This window comes from Nicotiana attenuata, chromosome 9, assembly GCF_001879085.1.
Source record: "Nicotiana attenuata strain UT chromosome 9, NIATTr2, whole genome shotgun sequence".
NCBI classification, from domain to species: Eukaryota; Viridiplantae; Streptophyta; class Magnoliopsida; order Solanales; family Solanaceae; genus Nicotiana; species Nicotiana attenuata.
The window spans coordinates 30479888-30500784 of record NC_031997.1 but is presented as its reverse complement, the minus strand read 5'-3'; the positions used below and the strand labels follow the sequence as shown (position 1 = coordinate 30500784).

The following is a 20897-nucleotide window of genomic DNA, read 5'->3' as shown; positions in this document are numbered from 1 at the left end:
GGGGGGGGGGGGGGGGGGGGGGGTTAAGATGTCCGCAGCCTTACCCCTACTCTATAAGGGCCGAAAGACAAGTACTATAATTCATCTGCCTGATAAAAACCGTTGTGGTTCATCTGACAATTTGCTTGAGAAAGATGTACATCTAAATCAATCTTTACCAGGAAAAGAGATCAACTCAGAAATGGCCAACTTTAGAAGCTTACAAAGAGAGGGCAAAGATGGCACTTCGACTTAAGTTTTCTCATTATCTCAAGAAGTTAAACTTGATACTATCATAGGCATGTCCCAAGAATGACTGGTGTAATTGATTCTCTCCGTGATCAGTCATCTCAAGCTTATTATCGTCTGTTCTTTTATCAAGCCTCAATCTGGCTGCTTTTAACCCTCTAGAAAACCTCTCTAAGAGAAACCTGTCATTTCTGGCTTATTTGTACTCATCCTTAGCTAGCTGCAGTACAAAATTTATGGGGGGGGGGGGGGGGGGGGCATGGGTTGTTGAGAAAGTTTGGTGGCAACCGTAATATTCTGCTATGGTACATATAACATGTCAGCGCTCACTTAGTCCTATATGGATAAACTCGCTATTACTTAGAAAAATATCATAATAGGCTATTATACACTGTAGTTTCTTTTAAGAAACAGAATTTGGTTGCGTTGGAGTAGAGAGTTTCCGATTTGTTTCTCTTTGTTGTCTATTAGATTACTGATAGTTTCTTCTGTCTCTCCCCAGTGCCGTTGACAAATTCAAGAAACAATTTGCATATCTTGAAGAGCATTATGGAAAAGGAGGAGGGGCTGTTGCTCCGCCTGAGAGGCAGCACTCATCATCCCTTCCCAGGTTAGTCCCCGGCATCATGCTAGTTGTTCAAATTCCTTTCTCCTTTGACTATTTTTGTTACTTCTGCTAGCTTTTCCCATTAAAGGAATGTCCTGCAAGTTTTGGCTATCAGATATTTCTCAATTCTTGCACAACTTTAGCCACTGATAAATTTTGGATACAGGGCTTGTGTATTATATTCAGATAATTCAGTGCAAAATCCAGTTGAAGTTGCAAATGATCTTTCTAAGTGCTCTATCAAAGAAGGCGAGAGACCACATGTAGAGCGGAGTTCAATGATCCCCATGACAAGGCTGCCTCTCCAAGTTCCCCAGAATGTTCAAGGTTTGATTTCACTAGTTTGCTAACACTTCTAGTTAGCGTCCAATATTCTGATATCTTTTCATATTTTAAATGCTAGAAATATGTTTTCCTGAGAGTAGTACTTAATGTGTTTCCGGGAGTACTATTCAATTTTTCTCTTTTGATTGTTGCCAGCTATAAAAATTAGCATTCCCTTTTCGTATTGATGATGGTGTATGCACTCATGATTATATTCTTTCTTCTGCATTGAAATTGGGAAAGACTGCACTTCCTTGTGAATTGTTAATGAATTAACATATGCAAATGATTTGTTGGATATCTACATATGTAAAACTTTGAAACCTGGAAAAGACAGGTGAAACACTCTGTCTTGCCAAAATTGTGAGCACAGTAGTACTCCTCCATCTCAGGTGTCTGGCATAGTCCAGTTTACCCAGAAGTTGTTTAGGAAGAGAGTCCATAGTTGTCTTACTGTAGCTTAATGCAAAAATAGGTGCTTGATGTTCTCCGGCCCTTTTTCCACGTCGATAGCCTCTATTGCAGAGCTGAATTCCTCTTCTCTGGAATTTCTCTTTTGTCAAACATGCTTGGTGAACTACACTTATAAGAGAAAGAAGCCCCTTATATGGTACTTCGGACTTCTAAATTGTCTTCCATTTTGCTGCACTGTTATCTCTGTTACAGTAAGAGATTTGTAGCAGAATTTCACTGTGAACACCGCTTTCCTCTTTTATTTCCACCCCAAAATGACCTTTACATCAGATAACTCTTTGCCTTCTTCAAGGGTCTTAAAAGATTCTGCAACCTCCTCCAGCTCCCAATCATTCAGGTTCCATCTGAACCTTATATCCCAACCATCCGTAGATTTTGCGATGGGCTAAAATCTGTGTTAGCGGACAGGGTGAAGAGTTGGGGAAATTATTCTTTCGAAGGGGTATGTCCCAATCCTATTGTCTAGCCAGAATGAAATCCTTCTGCCGTTCTCCAATTTTGAAGCCAATTCTTTTATTAAATTCAGGCCACAAAGCCCTAATATACTTCCAAACTCCCACCCATGAGGCACTAATACTGTGTCAAGGATGAAGTTAGTTTCACTAATGAGACTCTACGTCAAGTTCTGTTCTCTTCTGGCTCATTAGTATTCTTCTAAACGGAAAACAGATAGATAAGACTGATACATGATGCCCTAGTGCGCATACCCTAGTTGTATAGAAGAGAAACATCACTATATAAGCGATATGAGGTTGCTTTAATGCTTAAGAAAGTGTTATTATGTTATTAACAAGAGGAATCGTCATGCAGGTGGTGCTGCAAGACCGGGGAGGGTCGTTAGTTCAGTGATGCGCTACAACAACTGTGGAGCAGCAGTGACGACAGCAGAGGTCATTGAACAGCGGAAAATTGCAAGGAACCCTGGTGGTCCGACTCAATATCCCATTTCTAATGCTTCATACCCTAGAAGACATCCCAGCTGTAAAAATGAAAGGGGTGAGGATAGTAGTGACGGTTCCAATGGTGTGCAGCCAAAACCTGAACAGTACATGGCAAGAAAAGTTGCTGCAGCTCCAGGTGGACCTGGTAGTCAATGGTATTAAATTTATGGGATCTCCGATTAGCCATCTCACACTCAGCTTCCCAGTTCAGCCATGCACTCAGCTTACATTCCGTAAGGATGGTTCACTCATAAAACACACCAGATCCAAGTTAATTTGACTGTCAGCCATAAGTTATCAGCAAGGCCAAGTCCAGCATTGCTTGGTAATTGACTCGAGGCGAGCACTTGAACTTGAAGAGTCCTAATATGTGATTTTGGTGGGTTCACATGTCTACGTACAACTCGTTACTTGTATTCCTTAACTTTAGAAGGTTCAACATGGAGTCTCCTCCATGACCCCACTCATGCTCTGATCGGAATAGAAATAGAAGGCACTGATAAAGGTGGATGTTGGTATCTGATTACAAGAACTACTGGTATCAGTTACTTCATGTTTCTGTTTTCTTTTCCCCTCCCTTAATTCTTTGCAAAAATATTGTAGACACGCTACTTTGTTATGACTAAGACAATGATAATCTTAACGAGTAACCTGTAACATTCTTTACTTAAATAAGGACCTCTATGTTTCTAAATCTTCTGGACTCATCCGTAAAGCACAACAGGTGACATAATATTTTTGCTTTGAATCATATGCCTGATCTGCCTGCCTGCCATGGTGATGCGACGGCCGTTCTGAAACTTGTTTTTTCTTCTGAATCCCTTTTTTGAGGCAATGTTGACTTGGATGTAACACTAGATATGTTTCAATCTATATCTTCTGGATCCCTCCTTTTAAGTTGATGTGAACTTGTATGTGACTAACAAGACATGTTGCAATCAAGATCAGTCACTCATCTATGCTTAATTCCAATTCAGTAGGCATCAGCTACGTCAATCCTCAATTACTCATTCTGCTTTATTCAGGCTGATTTCATTCCAACACTACATATAGCTACGCAACATACACTCAACTAGTTTAATCCAATTAGTTTCGCCTTTGTGAATCCATTTAGTCAGTATCTTCCATTTGAATATCCTGATTTCATTTTCTTCTTCTTTTGATTTCATTTTCTTCCATTCTTCGCTAAGTTTGCATGAATTCTGGATGATTCAAGGTCAGAAAGCAATTGTGCAATTTGCATATTTCAATCGGTGTCTTGGTCACATTCTGATGCATGGTGATAGATCAGTACACATCTGTGGACTTCCATATTTTGCCGCAAGTGCATGAGGATATTTTGCATCAAATTTCAGACAGCTGACGCAAAATTCAAAGTCAATTTCTTGACAAAATCATCGTTGAGGAAGGCCAGTCGGAGGGATTTTAATTTCCCAACTTCTGCAGAAACAAGTGTAGCACTGAAATAGAAAGGAATAAAACACTTCATATTTGAATAACAGTAGAAACCGGAATATCCATCATCAATCATACATGAGAGTCGAGACAGGACACCAAACCCAGACCAGTGAGCGAAATTTGCTCAACTTGACAATATTACAATCTTCAGTATAAAAAGGGAAAGAAAGAAATCACACTATACCAGCATCAACCGCTGCTTAGACTCGCACAACTGTTGACTTCGTCCTAAAATGAGAACATTTAAGCACCTACTACACATATTGCAGGCACCTCCTCATCCACCCTAGGTTAAAGGTCCATTTGCTCAGAAACAGAACACGAGTGACCAACGAAATTCCAGGACTATATGCACTTTGGTAATAGAACTAGTAATAGAATCAATAACTGTACCAATTGGAACTGTTAAAAATTTTTGATGACAATGTCATTATAAATTGCTACACAGCATCAAATGGAAACCTTGCACTCAATAAATCCTTTGCTTCACTCTTCTTCCATTCACATCAGTGCCATCTAGAATGTGTCCACCATGTACATAAGAAATGATTGCATGTTCATTCATCCCAGCGACATACTTCAGCAATTCTGTGATGACAGAAGGACAACTCTCCTTCAAGTGATCAAATCCCTCTGATTGCATCACAGCTGAAAACAGATAAAAACCAGTCAAAGATGCATTTAACAGGCCAGATCAAATCCCTCCGATTGCATCAGAGCTTAAACAAATAGAAAACCAGCCAAAGATTATTTAACAGGGACAAATAGCTGATTGCCTGCAGGATAAATGTAAAACAAATAGCAGAAGTGCAGACATATGACATCTAGCCAAAAGTTTGTTTTGACAGCAGTGTAAACAAGATATTTACAGCAAAACATCCAACCAGGAGAAGATCTTTTGATAGCCCATTCACAAATTATTCACTTTCCCCTAGGAACAATTGCAAGGTTTCAGTGCAGAAAAGTGAAAGACGTCAATTCTGCAAAGTACTATATAGCAAATATGAAAAACACAAAGACTAAGATACTAGCAAGCACAAGATCACCAATAAGTGAGTAGAATCTCCAGTAGAGGAAAATATTGGGATGTGTTGCTTGGTGGCTTAATTGGCAAAGGTGAAAAGCGCACTCAAAAAGTCAAGCAAGATATTCATATAATAACCAGGCTGAAACAACCTTCCACATCAAGCCAAATAAAGAGACCACACAGAAATCAATATACTTCTCCAAGAGTTTTCACTATGATGAAATGGTTGCTAATATATAAAAAAACACCGATAGATGAGTAGTTATCCAATCAATAGGCGTCGAATACTTCACCTTTCAAGTTTTCAGGCAATGCAATGAACTTAAGACACACAGATTTCAGTTGGACACAATGATGCTGATCTGCCAAAGCTAAAGTTGTAGCAACGGTGTTGATTGTAACATCTTCGCAAAGCTTAGCCTCACAAAGTGCTCTCAATCTCTCAAGACCATACTGGTCAGCTGCAGCAAGCAGATGCTGAGCCATCAAAGTGACTGCCCATTTTGTATCGAGACCCACAAGCTCTTGTAAATCAGGAAGGGCATCCCAATAGATGAAGTGGAGCAACGCCTGGAAAAAAAGCAAAAAAAGAAAGTTTTATCAGATAAAACAAAAACTATGTCTTAGTACCAACTACCAAACAAGTTGGGGTCGACTATATGAATCCTCACTGAATATTCCCATTTAAATTCATATCAGACGCCAAAATTTTTAAAAAATACTAATAATAAATCAGAGATGCCAAGTTCACTACTCCCAAACTTAGAAAAAATAAGCAATAATAATGAAGCAGCTATTTGATGACAAAATCTAGGCAGAGGTCTCAGGTTCAAACCCCACTAAGTTATTTCTTCTCATCCGTCCAAGCCTTGGTGGACTTGCTGGCGGGAGGTGGCAGGTATCCCGTGGAATTAGTCGAGGTGCGCGCAAGCTAGCCCAGACACCACGGTTATCAAAAAATAAAATAAAAAATCTAGGCAGATAACTGAATGCCTAGTGCAACGATAAAATGATAAAAGCAAAGCATAGGGAAGCATACAAAGAGAAAAGCAATAAGCCTGCTGGACTATAGGCAGGAAAAACAATATGCAAACATTTTGCAAAGCCAGATTACTAGAGCCAAAAACACCATAACCAACATAGAAACATTAGGAAATATAACAGGGAGACGCACAACAACCCCAGGGCCTGCCGGTACCTTAGGTGTTTTGAGCTCAACTCCATTATTGCAAGCCAAGCTCACCTCAAATACCACTAAGCTCTGAAGAAATCTTGAGCTTGAACTCATTTGGCTCAGTGAAACAATGTACCCCCCTCCCCCCTCCACATTCTCACATAATACTAATCCTAAAGAAAATATTTTTTTTTAGTTTGTGAGCACAGAAGAAGCTCGAGCAACACAAGCTCGGCTACCTTAACGTGTTCGGCCAAAATTGAGTTCAAGCTTAGCTCATATAATAACGCAATCTTTCGCCACCAGTTCTGCTAATTCATGGCTCTAACCTCACTGCTGATAGTATGGAACAACGCTATTGCTTCTTGCCACTACCTGCTTTACATGTATTTTTTCTTTTAATAGTAGTAGTATCTACACCAATTTGCACACCTTGACTATTCTAGTGATTGCGTGCTACCTTCCACCAACACATGTATTGGGTAACTCTATCCACCAAGTTTAGGCAAATGGAAAGATCAGCCTTTGCTGAGATTTGAACCCTGGTCTCCAAGGTTTACACCCGCTTAATTGACTACTAGGCCACACCCTTAGGTGATACTTTACATGTAATTCCATGAGAACAAAAAAAGAATTACAAGAAGAGGATTGATGAGAAGGTCAAGTCCTGTTCTTTCATCCTAATAAACCTAAAGGTAGTGGTGTCAATGGCTTGTTTGAGGCACACAGGAAGCCACAAAAGCAAAGTTAAAGCCAGGCTACGTGCTTTGCCTCACTTAGCTGGTGTTTCCATGTAGACACTAAGGTGCTATGTTATGTGCCTCGTAACCTATGGGCTATCTTTAAGAAGGCAGTACTAGACAATAAATATAGTTGGTAAAGCGATGTGTTAATTTTTAAAAACAATATGAAAGAAATTTACTGATCAAGAATTAAGGATTAAATTAAAATATTCAGAAAACTAACTCCAAAAACATAAAATTGCATCTTTTCATCTAAATCAGAAATTTAAAATAGTTTCTGGACTTGATTCGCATGATTTTACTTCATAGAGTTCACTTAATTATAGTTACTTCGATTTTTTTAGTCCAAATAGTTTCTGTAGCATTTGCAGTTCATTTTCCTCTGCATACATATATTTTTTTTGTTTTTTCTACTTTTTAACACCTTTCTTTGTTAAAGCCCATGCTTTTTAACTCTGCTTTGCCCTTAAATCGCAACAAAGGTTGGTACTTTTTGCTTCAGACTACAATCGCAATTAGTAGCTCCAGAAAATTCAACCCCACCCCCCATCACCTAAATCCCATTAAACATAAAAATCAAGACCGCAAACTATAATCAGCATAGGATTTCAGCTCATAATACTAAAGTTTACTCTCCTCCCCTTTAACCGACATCTCCATAAGGCACATGCTACCAACTGCAACAACTTCGTAGGCATAGTAGCATGTGATTCTAACTTGCATGTATGATATGACCCATAGTTTCCCTGATACAATATTTTCAATATTTTTTTGAAAAAGGTAACAGAGTACATCATCATCATTTTGTCCTTTGCATTGTGCAACAACAATAAACGCAGTGAGAATCCCACAAGTGGAGTCTGGGGAGGGTAGGATGTACGACCTTACCCCTACCTTTGTGAAGGTAGAGATGTCCTGTGCCTTGTGCAACTTCCCGTAATTATTTCACAATGAATCATGATAGTAAAATCCTCATAGAGAGACCTTGTTGAAGTTATAAATAAAAGGGGACAAAAACATTCACCAGTACTTTTTATAAGCAGACTGGCAGAATCTAACATCTAAATACTAATTTGATCACATAAAATGCATGTCAAAGACCATAACACATTTTTGATAGCTTTTCCAGAGCACTAGTGGACTACAGAAGACTCTAATCCCTTGTTGTCCACTGCCTAGGAATCTTTATTGAGCCAAAATCCAAATTCCAGCACCAATATAAACAAACACCACACATCATATGCTAATACACAGTTTCACCACAATAGGAGAATAAATAGCTGTGCACATACAATCTCCAAATGTTCTGCTGATAAAAAGTAACCCTGCATATGGTAGCAATAGCAACATATATGGCTCAGGAAGGCAGGCAAAAACAATAAGGTACATGTGACTCCAACAGCACAGAAGCCATCAAATCGTGAAGCAAAAAAAATAAAATAGAATAGCTATTAGTTGTATAGCCATGTCATGTATATTAACTGTCATTTTTTCATATTTTTAAATTGGAACACACAACACTTGCAATAACTTAGAGCATTCATGGGTAAAATTCCTCCCTTCATAAAGAATAATACAACAGAATAAGGGTCAACAGACATGTGAAAGAAAGAAGGTTTCAAACCTTGAATACTGGAGCCTGAATTTCTTCAACTTTAATACTTTGTACATTATCTTCCTTCAATGGACCAAAGAGTTGTGCCCTGAACACAGGGGAGCGGGCAGCAAGAACCGACTTGTGTGCAGCAAAAACTTCACCTTCAACTTCAAACTTTATATCTGCTCCCCCTCCACTCTCTAGGAGCTGCCCAAAATGAATTCCAATGTCTGAGGGTGGCACAGGCAGGGAGTAAGTCTTCGGTGTTTCATTGTATGATCTGACAACACCAACAGTGCATTGGACCAAGAGACAATCATCTTTCAGATAGTCTGATGTTTCTAATAATGTTCTCCTGAAAAAGCGTTTATATCCCCTACAAAGACAACCATCAAACTGGAAAAGGTCAATAGATGCATTAATGGAAGAAAAAGGCAAAAAAAGAGTACATGTACAAAAGAACTAAATTCCTAAAAAGGAAAAAAGACAGTAAGCTAATAATAAAAGTTCTTTAAATATCCCTATTATAGATTTCGCTACTCCAAAAAGAAGTTCAGTTCTGCTACGAGAAAGTTCTTCCTTCATACATATCTTTCAATAGCAAATGTTCTTCCTACAACTTTTTTCAGGTGCAGTCATCCAATGAAAATGTATAACCCTAAGGATGACACTCACTTTTTACTTTTGATAGGCGAAAACTACATTAAGGATGACTACTGGACAATGTAATTTCAAGGCTGGTCCTAATAATTGAGACCGCAGAAGCTAGGAGGTCCAACTTGGGAAGCAGCAAGAGACGTAACAGGTTTTGGACAAAAGTGGAAGACACCATTGGATGGCAGAGGAGCAAAAATATATACTGAATGGACAATAATCAAAAGAAGCAAATAAAAAGTATCAACATCTAAAACAATGGAATGGAATGTCAGGTGTGCAGGAGCATACACATGCCACCTAGAATCACTCGAGGATAACTATGTAACAGGGATCTGTATCAATGCTACATTTTAAATGCAAAAGCTTCTGGAGAAAGTTCTCCATTGAAGTTGCCAGAAAGGAAGACTTCTAGATTGGAGGGAGAGCTAAAGAGGTTGGAAACATGCAAACAACCATAACAATGAACAAAAGACTAACTCTGATTGTTATGTTAAACTTAGTTTCTGTAGTGGAGATCTCTGAATACGAGACTCATCCTTCGGGTTTCTCTGGACCCCTTGACATGACATGATATTTCTTCGAGGTATATCTCACACGTTTGTGTACTTGATCATACTAAGACTACACAAAGGTCGCATCCTCCAAAATGCAAGTTCTGCATCACATATTAGGTGGTTGTTGCTTGTAAATTATAACTACTTACCTATAAAAAAGAAAAACCTCACCCTCACCGTAGTTGTACGTCAACACTCATTGAAAACTTCTGCTTAAAGGAGATTCCCCTTTGCCGCATAAAGGAGAACAGAATTGAGCACATCTAGATTTAAATGAACGATGGGAAAGAACCTATTATGCCATGACCTTTTTTTTGCTTTGTACTAGAATCAAAAGAATCGTGATGGAATGAGCCTAATGGAGTTAACATGTCTCAACACCTACTAGTCATTCATTGTTTATTTGTGCATCATGGGGTCATATATACCCTGCCCAATAGCACCCAATTTCGAATTATCGGGGCTACACTGAAAAGTGATCTTCAATGCAATAGTATTAAAATCAATAGACCACTTATACTGCAAGGAGGGAAGCTAGTTATACAACACTAGAGCCAAAACAGGCCGGATTAGTGGTTAAACGCGAAAGGCAAGCAGATAGCTGCAAATATAGGACCAAAGTCACAGCATGTTACAGCAAGAATTAGACCAACTTTTTCATGAGCAAAGGGATTAAATTAATATAGCACCAAGTCCTTTTTATTGTACCAGAGTACGATAACATATGAACTCAAAAAGATTCATCCAACTATTTACAATATGCAATAACTTTTTACACCAAAAATCTAAGTGACACAAAAGGAAGCTTTTCATTCTCCACAATGTTATAAATTTTGAACGCACTATATTTTACCAACTACTTGCTCTCAATGTTCAACTTTAGCTTAGGCACTTCAGCACTAAATTTACATAATTCCAAACATGTACATATACCAACACAGCCCATCATGTACCAACAAAAGATGTTTCTAGACCACCAACCCCTTGCCATCATCGGTGGATCCACCTTAAGTCAAAGTGATGTCAGAAGCTTTCATTGTCATTCAGGTAACTTAAGTCGAAGTGATGTCTAAAGCTTTCATTGTCATACAGGTAAATTACATTTGAAATGTCTTTAGAGTAACAGTCAAGCAGGTTCAAGCTTCCGCAATGAAACCCCAGCCGCGGCCGGTCAAGTTAGCTCACCATGCTTACTTCTTCATAGCTTGAACACCATTAGAGAAAAACCCAGCTGCGCCCCTTCTTACAATTTTATTAAACCCTAACCTATTCACACTAACCCATAAAAATACTTTCCCAATCAAACAATTCGAGGACTAGAAATAACCCATATTATTCAATAAGTCAGCTATTCCTCAAGCCAGAAGTACTTGTGGCTTCTGCATCCTATATACACTCTACTTTAGTGGACCTGCTTCATTTCAGCACTAATGATTAGACTTATCCCTACATATGACATACTGCCTAAAACATAAACCAAATGCAAGTGTACTATAACATGATAGCAAAAACAAAAATCAATTACAATTAATAAAAAGTATATATAAACAACAACAACTACTACGCCTCAGTTTTATCAAACAACTAAGCTGGGTTTGGCTATATGAATGCTCACTGACAATGTTATCGCATGCCAATATTATACAATAAGAAGTACAAATAAACAACAACAACTACTACTCCTCAGTCCAAACAAGTTGGGGTCGGCTATATGAACCATGTTATCCCATTCCAATATCATACACTAAGAAGTACAAATAAACAACAATTACTCCTCAGTCCCAACTAGTTGGGGGTCGGCTATAAGAATGCTCACCAACCATGTTACTCCATTTAAACTCATTGCACGCCATTACTATACAATAAAATAAAAAGTACAGATGTGCAAAAGAATATTACCACATACTACCGCGATATTTTAGCGTGTAAGGACCCGTCTCAAGCACGCGACCAAAGTGGGTATGAACCTTATGCCTCTCATTACCACTCTGATCCATAAGAGACAGCTCAAACAAAGCTCTAACGTCAGTTGCATCACTAGCCAACGCGATAAAAAGCGAGACATAAGTACCATTATCCTCAGCACTTTTACCATCAGGGTAAAAGTAAACAGCCCAAGAATGACCACCCACGGTAAAAATCTCAGAAGTTACATATTTCCCAATTCCCATACCTTTAGATAATGAGTAACCTTCTACCTTGAATTCGTGAGACCCATTAATCGTCTCCATTCGAGATGTCGATGTGGTGGTTGTGGGTTGCGATGATGATGAATTTGGGGATTTTGAAGGTTCCGATGGAACCCTAAATGTGCCCATATGGTGAAAAAGATCGATTTTTTGGGGGTTTAACGGGTCGGTGAAATAATCGGTAGAATTGAGGGAAAAATTGAATTTGTGATGAAATTGAAGCAAAAGATTGAATCTTTGGGTTAATGGGACGGTGAGAAATTGGTGGAATTGACGAACGGTTGAATTTTTGGTGGAATTGAGGAAAAAGATTGAACTTTTAGGATTTATGTGTAGGTGAAAATTGGTCGAATTGAGGAAACGGAACGATCAATTGAGTTAATTGGTCGGTGAAAATTGGATGGAAATGAAGGAGAGGTTTAGGAAGACGGAGATGTGAGTTTAGGGTTTTGCGAGATATGGGAAAGAGGTTCCGTGTGAAGGTGATAGAGAAAAGTAGGTAAAGAGGTGTATTTATAAAGTTCTGTGAATGGCGCATCCAAATTGTTTAATATTAAAAAGAAAATATTATTATTATTAATTGATATAAAAATCAATCTATCATTTAATAATAGATTAAAAGTAAAGAAGTCATGAGACTTTGCCAAGTGTTGCTTGAAAAAAAATGCCATGTGGCATTTTTAAACCAAAAATAGTTAAGTTATGTAAAATTAGTTTTTTTTGAATTTAAATTTCAAAATAATGAAATATCTATTTTTTTTAATCAAGCAATAATTTTAAATTGGGAAGTTACTAATGTAACTCCCTTCCTGCGTGTATTTGCCCCAAAATTATCAATTTCCTTGAAGCATCTCAACTCCTAATCCACCAACCTTTATGTCCAGGATTCAGAAGCATCATCATTGTCTTTATTTTTATTTTTTTGGTCAAAAGGATGTGCTTATATTATAGATAAGTTAAACAGGTACATGAGAACTTAGTAGATGCATAAGAGGCGTCGTAGGTACTGAGCTAGAGTTTACTACAAAGCTTCCTGTATGGGAAGCATTAATAGACTGAAAGTTAAAAGTAGATACAACACTACTAGTACTAGAGTTAACACTACTATTACACAAACTATTTGTAGCAGAGAGCATTTGTGTTGAAGTACTGGAATTAGTTGGAACGAGCCTCCTTTGTAATGTACCACTACAATCTTTGTGATATGGAGACTCTTCAAAAGATGGTGGTGTCTCAAAAAGTATGCACCTCTCCTGTGCGTGGATGGATCCATATTTAGCTAAAGTATCTGCAACACAATTCTGCTCTCTATAGATGTATTTTATAGGAGGGCTATCCAGCTGTAGGAGGAGTAACCTGCAATCATTAATAATATTAGTGTATTGCATAGTAGTTGAGTTAAACATACCTAATATTGCATGTTCATCTGTTTCGACGATGATAGGTTTGAGGTGCTGTTGCACAGCCAGTTTTAATCCCATGAGGAGTGCAAGAAGTTCCGTATGAACACTTGTACCTGGGTTTGATTTGCCTGAAAAGCCCAAAATCCAATTTCCTTGATGGTTTCGAAAAATGCCTCCAATACCATACCTTTGCTGTGTAGATGAGCAAGAGCCATCAATGTATAATTTATAAGTATAAGCTGTTAGAGGATGCCATTTTATGTATAGAGGAGTTACACATTTATGTGTTAATTTTGGGGTTGTTAGAAAGTAATATTCTGCTGCCATATTTAATATTAAGTGAATATTTAATGGAATTCGTTGATGTTCGAAAGTGTTCTTATTCTTTATAATCCAAAGGTGCCATAGTGCAAAAGGTAAAAGTGTGGTAGATGAAATTTTATGGGGAGTAGATAGTAATGGTGTATGTATAAATTGGTATAACCAATGTATGTTAGATGTTTGGGATGTAGTGAATTGGGACTGGGGAAAGAGTGATGAAGGTCAGCCCATAGTTGAGTTGCTTGAGGGCATTCGAGAAAGAGATGAATTATATTTTCAGGGGCCATATGACACTGTTGGCATATAGGTGAATTTAGGATTCCTTAATTTGTAAGGTACACAGTTGTTGGTAGTCTGTTATGGCAAAGTAACCAGAGGAAGAAGGATATTTTAGGAGGAATGGGAAGCTTCCAAATCCACTTGTAGGAGTATTGTGAAGTTGTGTTATTCATGAGAGAGTTGTAAACAGATTTAACCGAGAATAGACCATTTTGTGTATGAGCCCAGTATATTTGATCATGTGTTATGGGTGAGAAAGGCAAGTATATATTTATGATAATGGATTGTAATTGATTTGATATAATGAATGGTAATTTTTCAAAATGCCACATGAGATGGTAATAGTAGTTAGAGACAAGTTTTTTTTCCTCATGACGTGGGAGAGGTCCCGTTATGTAATTACGAATTGTTAAATTGGGCTTGATCTAAGGATCAAACCAGAATTTGACATGTTGTCCGTTTGTAATATTCCATTTATATCCTAAACGACAGTGAGACCATCCTTGCATGATATTGCGCCAAGTAGAGGATACATTGGTTTTAATTAAGTGTGGTTGTCGTAAATACTTATGTAGGAGCACTTGTGCCCATAGTTGATGTGGGTTTTGAAACAGTCTCCATGCAAGACTTGCATGTAAGGCTTGGTTCTTAGTTGCTAGGTTTTGTATTCCTAATCCCCCTTGGTCTAAAGGTTGAGTGATTGTGTTATATTTAATGAGATGTAATTTTTTCTTTTGAGGAGATGTACCCCATAGAAAATTCCGTCTGTGAGAATGCACGGGAGAAAAATCTATTATTGACTAATTATGACAATGATACAATGAGCCCTATATATATACAATACATATCCTACTCCTAATACATATGGGATTAGGGTTATTTACTACTATTTATACAATGAAACTAATACTCCCCCTCAAGCTGGTGCATATAAATCATATGTACCGAGCTTGTTACATATATAACTAATACGAGGACCAGTGAGGGACTTGATGAAAATATCAGCAAGCTGATCATTCGACTTCACAAATTTTGTAGCAATATCTCCCGAGAGTATCTTTTCTCTAACAAAGTGACAGTCAATCTCGATGTGTTTAGTTCTCTCATGGAACACTGGATTTGACGCAATATGAAGAGCAGCTTGATTATCACACACAAGTCCCATCTGACTAATCTCACCAAATTTTAACTCCTTGAGCAACTGTTTGATCCAAATTAGCTCACATGTGGCCATAGCCATTGCTCGATATTCTGCTTTTGCACTAGACCGAGCAACCACATTCCGTTTCTTGCTCTTCCAAGACACCAAATTTCCTCCTACTAAGACACAATATCCAGACGTAGAACGTCTATGAGAAGGTGATCCTGCCCAATCAGCATATGAGTATCCAACGATCTGCTCATGGCCTCGATCTTCAAACAATAAGCCTTTGCCTGGAGCTGATTTTATATACCGAAGAATGCGGACAACTGCATCCCAATGACTATCACAGAGAGAATCCATAAACTGACTCACAACACTCACAGGAAAGGAAATGTCAGGTCTAATCACTGTGAGGTAATTTAATTTACCAACCAACCGCCTATATCTTGCAGGATCGCTAAGAGGCTCCCCCTGTCCTGGCAGAAGTTTAGAATTCGGATCCATCGGAGTGTCAACAGGTCTACAACCTGTCATTCCTGTCTCCTCAAGAATATCTAAGGCATACTTCCGTTGTGAGATCACAATACCTGAGCTAGACTGAGCGACCTCAATACCTAGAAAATACTTTAATCTGCCCAGATCCTTAGTCTGAAAGTGCTGAAAAAGATGTTGCTTCAACTTACTAATACCATCCTGATCATTGCCGGTAATAACAATATCGTCAACATAAACGACTAGATAAATACAGAGATTTGAAGCAGAATGTTGATAAAATACAGAGTGATCAGCTTCACTATGAGTCATGCCAAACTCCTGAATAACTGTGCTGAACTTACCAAACCAAGCTCGAGGAGACTGCTTTAGACCATAGAGGGACCGGCGCAACCGACATACAAGGCCACTAGACTCCCCCTGAGCAACAAAACCAGGTGGTTGCTCCATATAAACCTCATCCTCAAGGTCACCGTGAAGAAAATCATTCTTAATGTCCAACTGATAGAGAGGCCAATGGCGAACAACAACCATGGATAGAAAAAGACGGACTGATGCAATTTTAGCCACGGGAGAGAAAGTATCACTGTAATCGAGTCCAAATATCTAAATATATCCTTTGGCAACAAGACGAGCCTTAAGTCGATCAACCTGGATATCTAGACCAACTTTGACTGCATACACCCAACGACAACCAACAGCCGATTTACCTGAAGGAAGAGGAACAAGCTCCCAAGTACCACTCGTATGTAAAGCAGACATCTCCTCAATCATAGCCTGTCGCCATCCGGGATGAGACAGTGCTTCACCTGTAGACATAGGAATGGAAACAGAGTACACACGATGACACAAATGCACAATGGGATGATGAGAGACGATGGTAACTTAAACCGATATAATGAGGATTAGGATTAACTGTGGACCGTATACCTTTTCGTAGTGCAATCAGTTGATTAAGAGGAGACAAGTCCGCAGTATTAGCAGGGTCAGGTGCAGGACGTGAAATCAGCTGGGCCTGATGCTGGGGGCAGACGACGATGATAAGTCAGGAGTGGTGGAGCTGTAGAAGGTTGAACTCGACTAGGTGGGTCGGCATTGGAGCTATAGTTGGTGAACTGGACTAGGTGGTGGCACTGGAGCTTAGTTGGTGGAACTGGACCTAGGTGGTGGCACTGGACTCGGTGGTGATACTGGAGCTATAGGTGGTGGAGCTGTAACTGGAACTGTAGGCGGTGGAGCTATGGAGGAAGATGAATGGGAGATAGGGACTGAATCTCCAAAAGAAGGAACAGGTAGCACCTCAGAAATATCTAAGTGATTAACTGGACCTGTGAAGTATGAATTGGATTTCAAAGAATGTAACATCAGCAGACATAAGAAATCGCTAAAGGTCAGGAGAATAACATCGATATCCCTTTTGCGTTCTCGAGTAACCCAGAAATATGCACTTAAGAGCACGAGGAGCTAACTTATCTTTTCCTGGAGTAAGGTCATGAACAAAGCATGTACTCCCAAAGACACGGGGTGGAAGAGAGAACAAAGGTAAGTGGAGAAACAGGACAGAGAATGGAACTTGATTTTGGATAGCTGAAGATGGCATACGATTAATAAGATAACAAGATGTAAGAACTGCATCCCCCCAAAAACGCAGCGGAACATGAGATTGTATGAGTAGGGTACGAGCAGTTTCAATAAGATGTCTATTCTTTCTTTCAGCTACCCCATTTTGTTGGGATGTGTACGGACAAGATGTTTGATGAATAATCCCATGGGAGTTCATAAATTGCTGAAATGGGGAAGACAAATACTCTAGGGCATTATCACTACGAAATGTGCGGATAGAAATCCCAAATTGATTTTGAATTTCAGCATGGAAGGTCTGAAAAATAAAAAATAACTCAGATCGATTTTTCATCAAAAATATCCAAGTGCACCTGGAATAATCATCAATGAAACTGACAAAGTAGCGGAATCCTAAGGTAGAGCTAACCCGACTAGGACCCCAAACATCTGAATGGACTAAAGTAAAAGGTGACTCTGCTCGATTGTCAAGACGCCGCGGGAAATGGGAGCGGGTATGCTTACCAAGCTGACACGACTCAGACTCTAGAGTGGACAAGTGAGATAAGCCAGGTACCATTTTCTGAAGTTTTGACAAACTGGGACGTCCTAACCGTTTATGTAATAAATCTGGTAAATCAGTAACGGGAGAAGTTATTGGAGGAAGACAAGATGTGAGTCCATGTGATTTTGCAAGGATAAGGTAATAAAGTCCATCTGATTCACGTCCGGTACCAATGATCCGCCCTGTACTGCGTTCCTGTATAAAAACAAGGTCATCAAGAAATAAAACAGCAGATTTAAGTGATTTGGCTAAGCGACTAACGGCTATGAGATTAAAAGGACCAGGAACATAAAGAACTGAGTCTAAAAGTAAGGAAGGAAGTGGACTTGCTTGACCTATTGCAGTTGCCATGGCTTGAGACCCATTGGCCATTGTGACTGTTGGAAGAGATTGAGAATATGAGATACTAGTGAAAAGAGATTTGTTACCAGAAATATGATCAGATGCACCTGAATCAATGACCCAAGACTCAGAAGGTGAAGATTGGGAGACACCAGTCATGCTACTATTTGTTGGAACAACGGAGGTTAATCCTGAAGATGTCTGTTTACGTGCTTTGTACTGAAGGAACTCAATATAATCCGGTAAAGAAACCATCTGGATTGGATTTATTGCATTTAATCCAACGGATTGTGAGTTAAAGGCTTCAGGTACGAATTCCATTATAATATCGTGCCGGAAAAAGCAGGAAATTGCTGGGGATCACTGTTCACGCCGGAAAAATCACTGTAGCTCGCCGGAAAATTCCAAAGTTGTCGGAATCTGTCGGAAATAGTACCAATGGACTCGGAATTGCAAGGAGATGAAGTTGTTCTGAAGAAACTTTTTTCAAAATCTGACTGGAAGGGGTCTCACGCGCCGGCGCGTGGGAACAGACGCGCCGCCGGCGATAGAGNAAAATCTGACCGGAAGGGGTCTCACGAGCCGTCGCGTGGGACAGACGCGCCGCCGGCGGCAGAGCTCCGACAGGCGCGTGACGGCGCGTGGCTTGCTATTTTCCGGTGATTTTTTCTGGGGTTTGGTCGGATCTCTCTTGGGAACCTTGTGGTGGTGTTGGATTTTGCACAACACTGATTATTAGTGACTTTGACGCAATTAGTCACTTAGGTCACCGGAAAATTGCACGGTGACTGAGTTCTTTCTTCCCGGATATCGCTGGAATGACGCACAACGATAAATTTCTCACGGTTGCTCTGATACCATGTGAGAATGCACGGGAGAAAAATCTATTATTGATTAATTATGACAATGATACAATGAGCCCTATATATATACAATATATGTCCTACTCCTAATACATATGGGATTAGGGTTATTTATTACTATTTATACAATGAAACTAACACCGTTGATAGCGATTGAGGTGGGATATTATATAATTAGGAATTTTAATGTATTGCATAAGGTGATTAGGAAGGTGGTTTAAAGTGGCACGAATTAAAGTTGTCCTTCTTGCTTTTGATAAAAAATTAGTTTTTCAACCTGCCAATTTATTTTTAAAGTTGTCAATTAAGAATTGGTAATCCCTTTTTGTAGGTTTCTTTATAAATATAGGAAATCCTAAATATTTACCAAAACTTTCCCCTCATTCATGTGAAATAGTTGTAGTATAGAGGTTCTTATAGGAGTTGTGCAATTTTTTGAGAAAAATATTTTTGACTTATCAAAGTTAATAGTTTGTCCAGAGTGATGTGTAAAATGATCTAGAGTATGAACAATTGATTGACAAGTAGTGGGTGTTATTTTTGATTGAGAATAATATCGTCAGCAAAAAATAAATGAGATAGTTGAGGCCCTTTGTTAGGCAGAGATAGTGGTAACCAAGTATGGTAATCCACTGCCATATTTATTTTTTGCGAAAGCATTTCTATGCAGAGGATAAACAGATAAGGTGATAATGGGTCCCCCTGTCTTATGCCTCTGGTGGGTGTGAAATGTTTCCTTTAATTAGAATTGAAGTGGTTGTAGTTGTTATACACGACATAATTAATTGAATAAAAGTTGGAGGAAAATTTAAGGTTATTAAGGTGTTATGTATGAAAGACCGTTATAATTTATCAAAAGCCTTTTCAAGATCCAATTTAAGTAGCATATTTAAATTGTTACCCTGCATTTTTTTGGAATTTGTTAATGATTTCCTGAACAGTAACTGCATTATCAGCTGCCCTTTTATTTTTCTGAAAATTAGATTGAGTTGGATGGATAATGTGTTTCATAATAGGTTTTAGTCTATTTACGATTATTTTTGTTATAATCTTGTAAATAGTATTACGAAGACTGATAGGTCGATATTGAGATATTGTAGCAGCATGCTTATTTTTGGGAATTAGGCAGATGAAAGTAGTATTAATTGTAGGATTAGTTTGATGGTCTTGGAAATTTTACGACAAAAATACTTGACAGAGCTACCTATGGTGTCCCAATATTTTTGATAAAAGAGCAGGTGAAGACCATCTGGTCCAGGTGCTTTTAATGGTTTAAAGGAATGGATTGCAGTTATAATTTCATGATCTTGTAATGGTTTGGTTAATGAAAAACAATCCTGAGGAGTTAATACATTAGATGGCTGTATTGCGGTATTTTTAATAGAAGAAACTTGTTGTGTCTTGAAAAGAGTTTGGTAATAATTAGTAATGTTATTCCTTATTAAATGTGGATCAGTGATCCAATTTCCTCCTTGATCTTGCAGTGCTGTTAAACGATTATGTCTGCGACGATTTAGGGTTGTGAGACGGAAAAATTTAGTATTTTGCATCGCCATCATTTAACCAATTAATACGGGACTTTAACTTCCAAAAGTCCTTATAAAGCTTAAGTATATGACTAAATTCCATTTTTAATTGATGCTCTAGATTATGTAAGAACTGGCTAGTAGGATAGTTATTAGATGATTGTATACCATTTAATCTAGCCAAAATTTTCCTCTTGCATTTAAAAATATTACCAAAAGTGGATATATTCCATTCTTGGACTATGTAAGTGAAATTTTTAATTGCTGGAAGTAACATTAAATTATCTGTCACGACCCGGATTTTCCACCATCGGGGGTCGTGATGGTGCCTACTATCGGAGCTAGGCAAGCCAAGCATTTAAACATTTTCTGATAACATCTCAACAATAATAATAATACGAGTCATTTAAAAATAAAGCGGAAGTCTTA

At 38.6% G+C, this 20897-nt stretch overlaps 2 protein-coding genes across 2 annotated transcripts in view; one reads left to right on the top strand and one right to left on the bottom strand.

The window, feature by feature from the left end:
• LOC109232211 (mitogen-activated protein kinase 15) overlaps positions 1–3268 on the top strand; it is a 7752-nt gene extending 4484 nt beyond the window's left edge. The window contains exons 8-10 of the mRNA XM_019397896.1: positions 731–838; positions 1002–1162; positions 2444–3268. Of these exons, the coding sequence (XP_019253441.1) occupies positions 731–838; positions 1002–1162; positions 2444–2736 (562 nt within the window). The 3' untranslated portion in view covers positions 2737–3268. The remainder of the gene's footprint in view (positions 1–730; positions 839–1001; positions 1163–2443) is intronic.
• LOC109232212 (BTB/POZ and MATH domain-containing protein 2-like) lies at positions 4041–12481 on the bottom strand. The gene is made up of 4 exons (XM_019397897.1): positions 11684–12481; positions 8601–8949; positions 5353–5629; positions 4041–4680 (listed from the first exon to the last, which is right to left on the bottom strand). The coding sequence occupies exons 1-4, from the start codon at positions 12100–12102 to the stop codon at positions 4502–4504; spliced, it is 1224 nt and encodes a 407-aa protein (XP_019253442.1). The 5' UTR covers positions 12103–12481; the 3' UTR covers positions 4041–4501.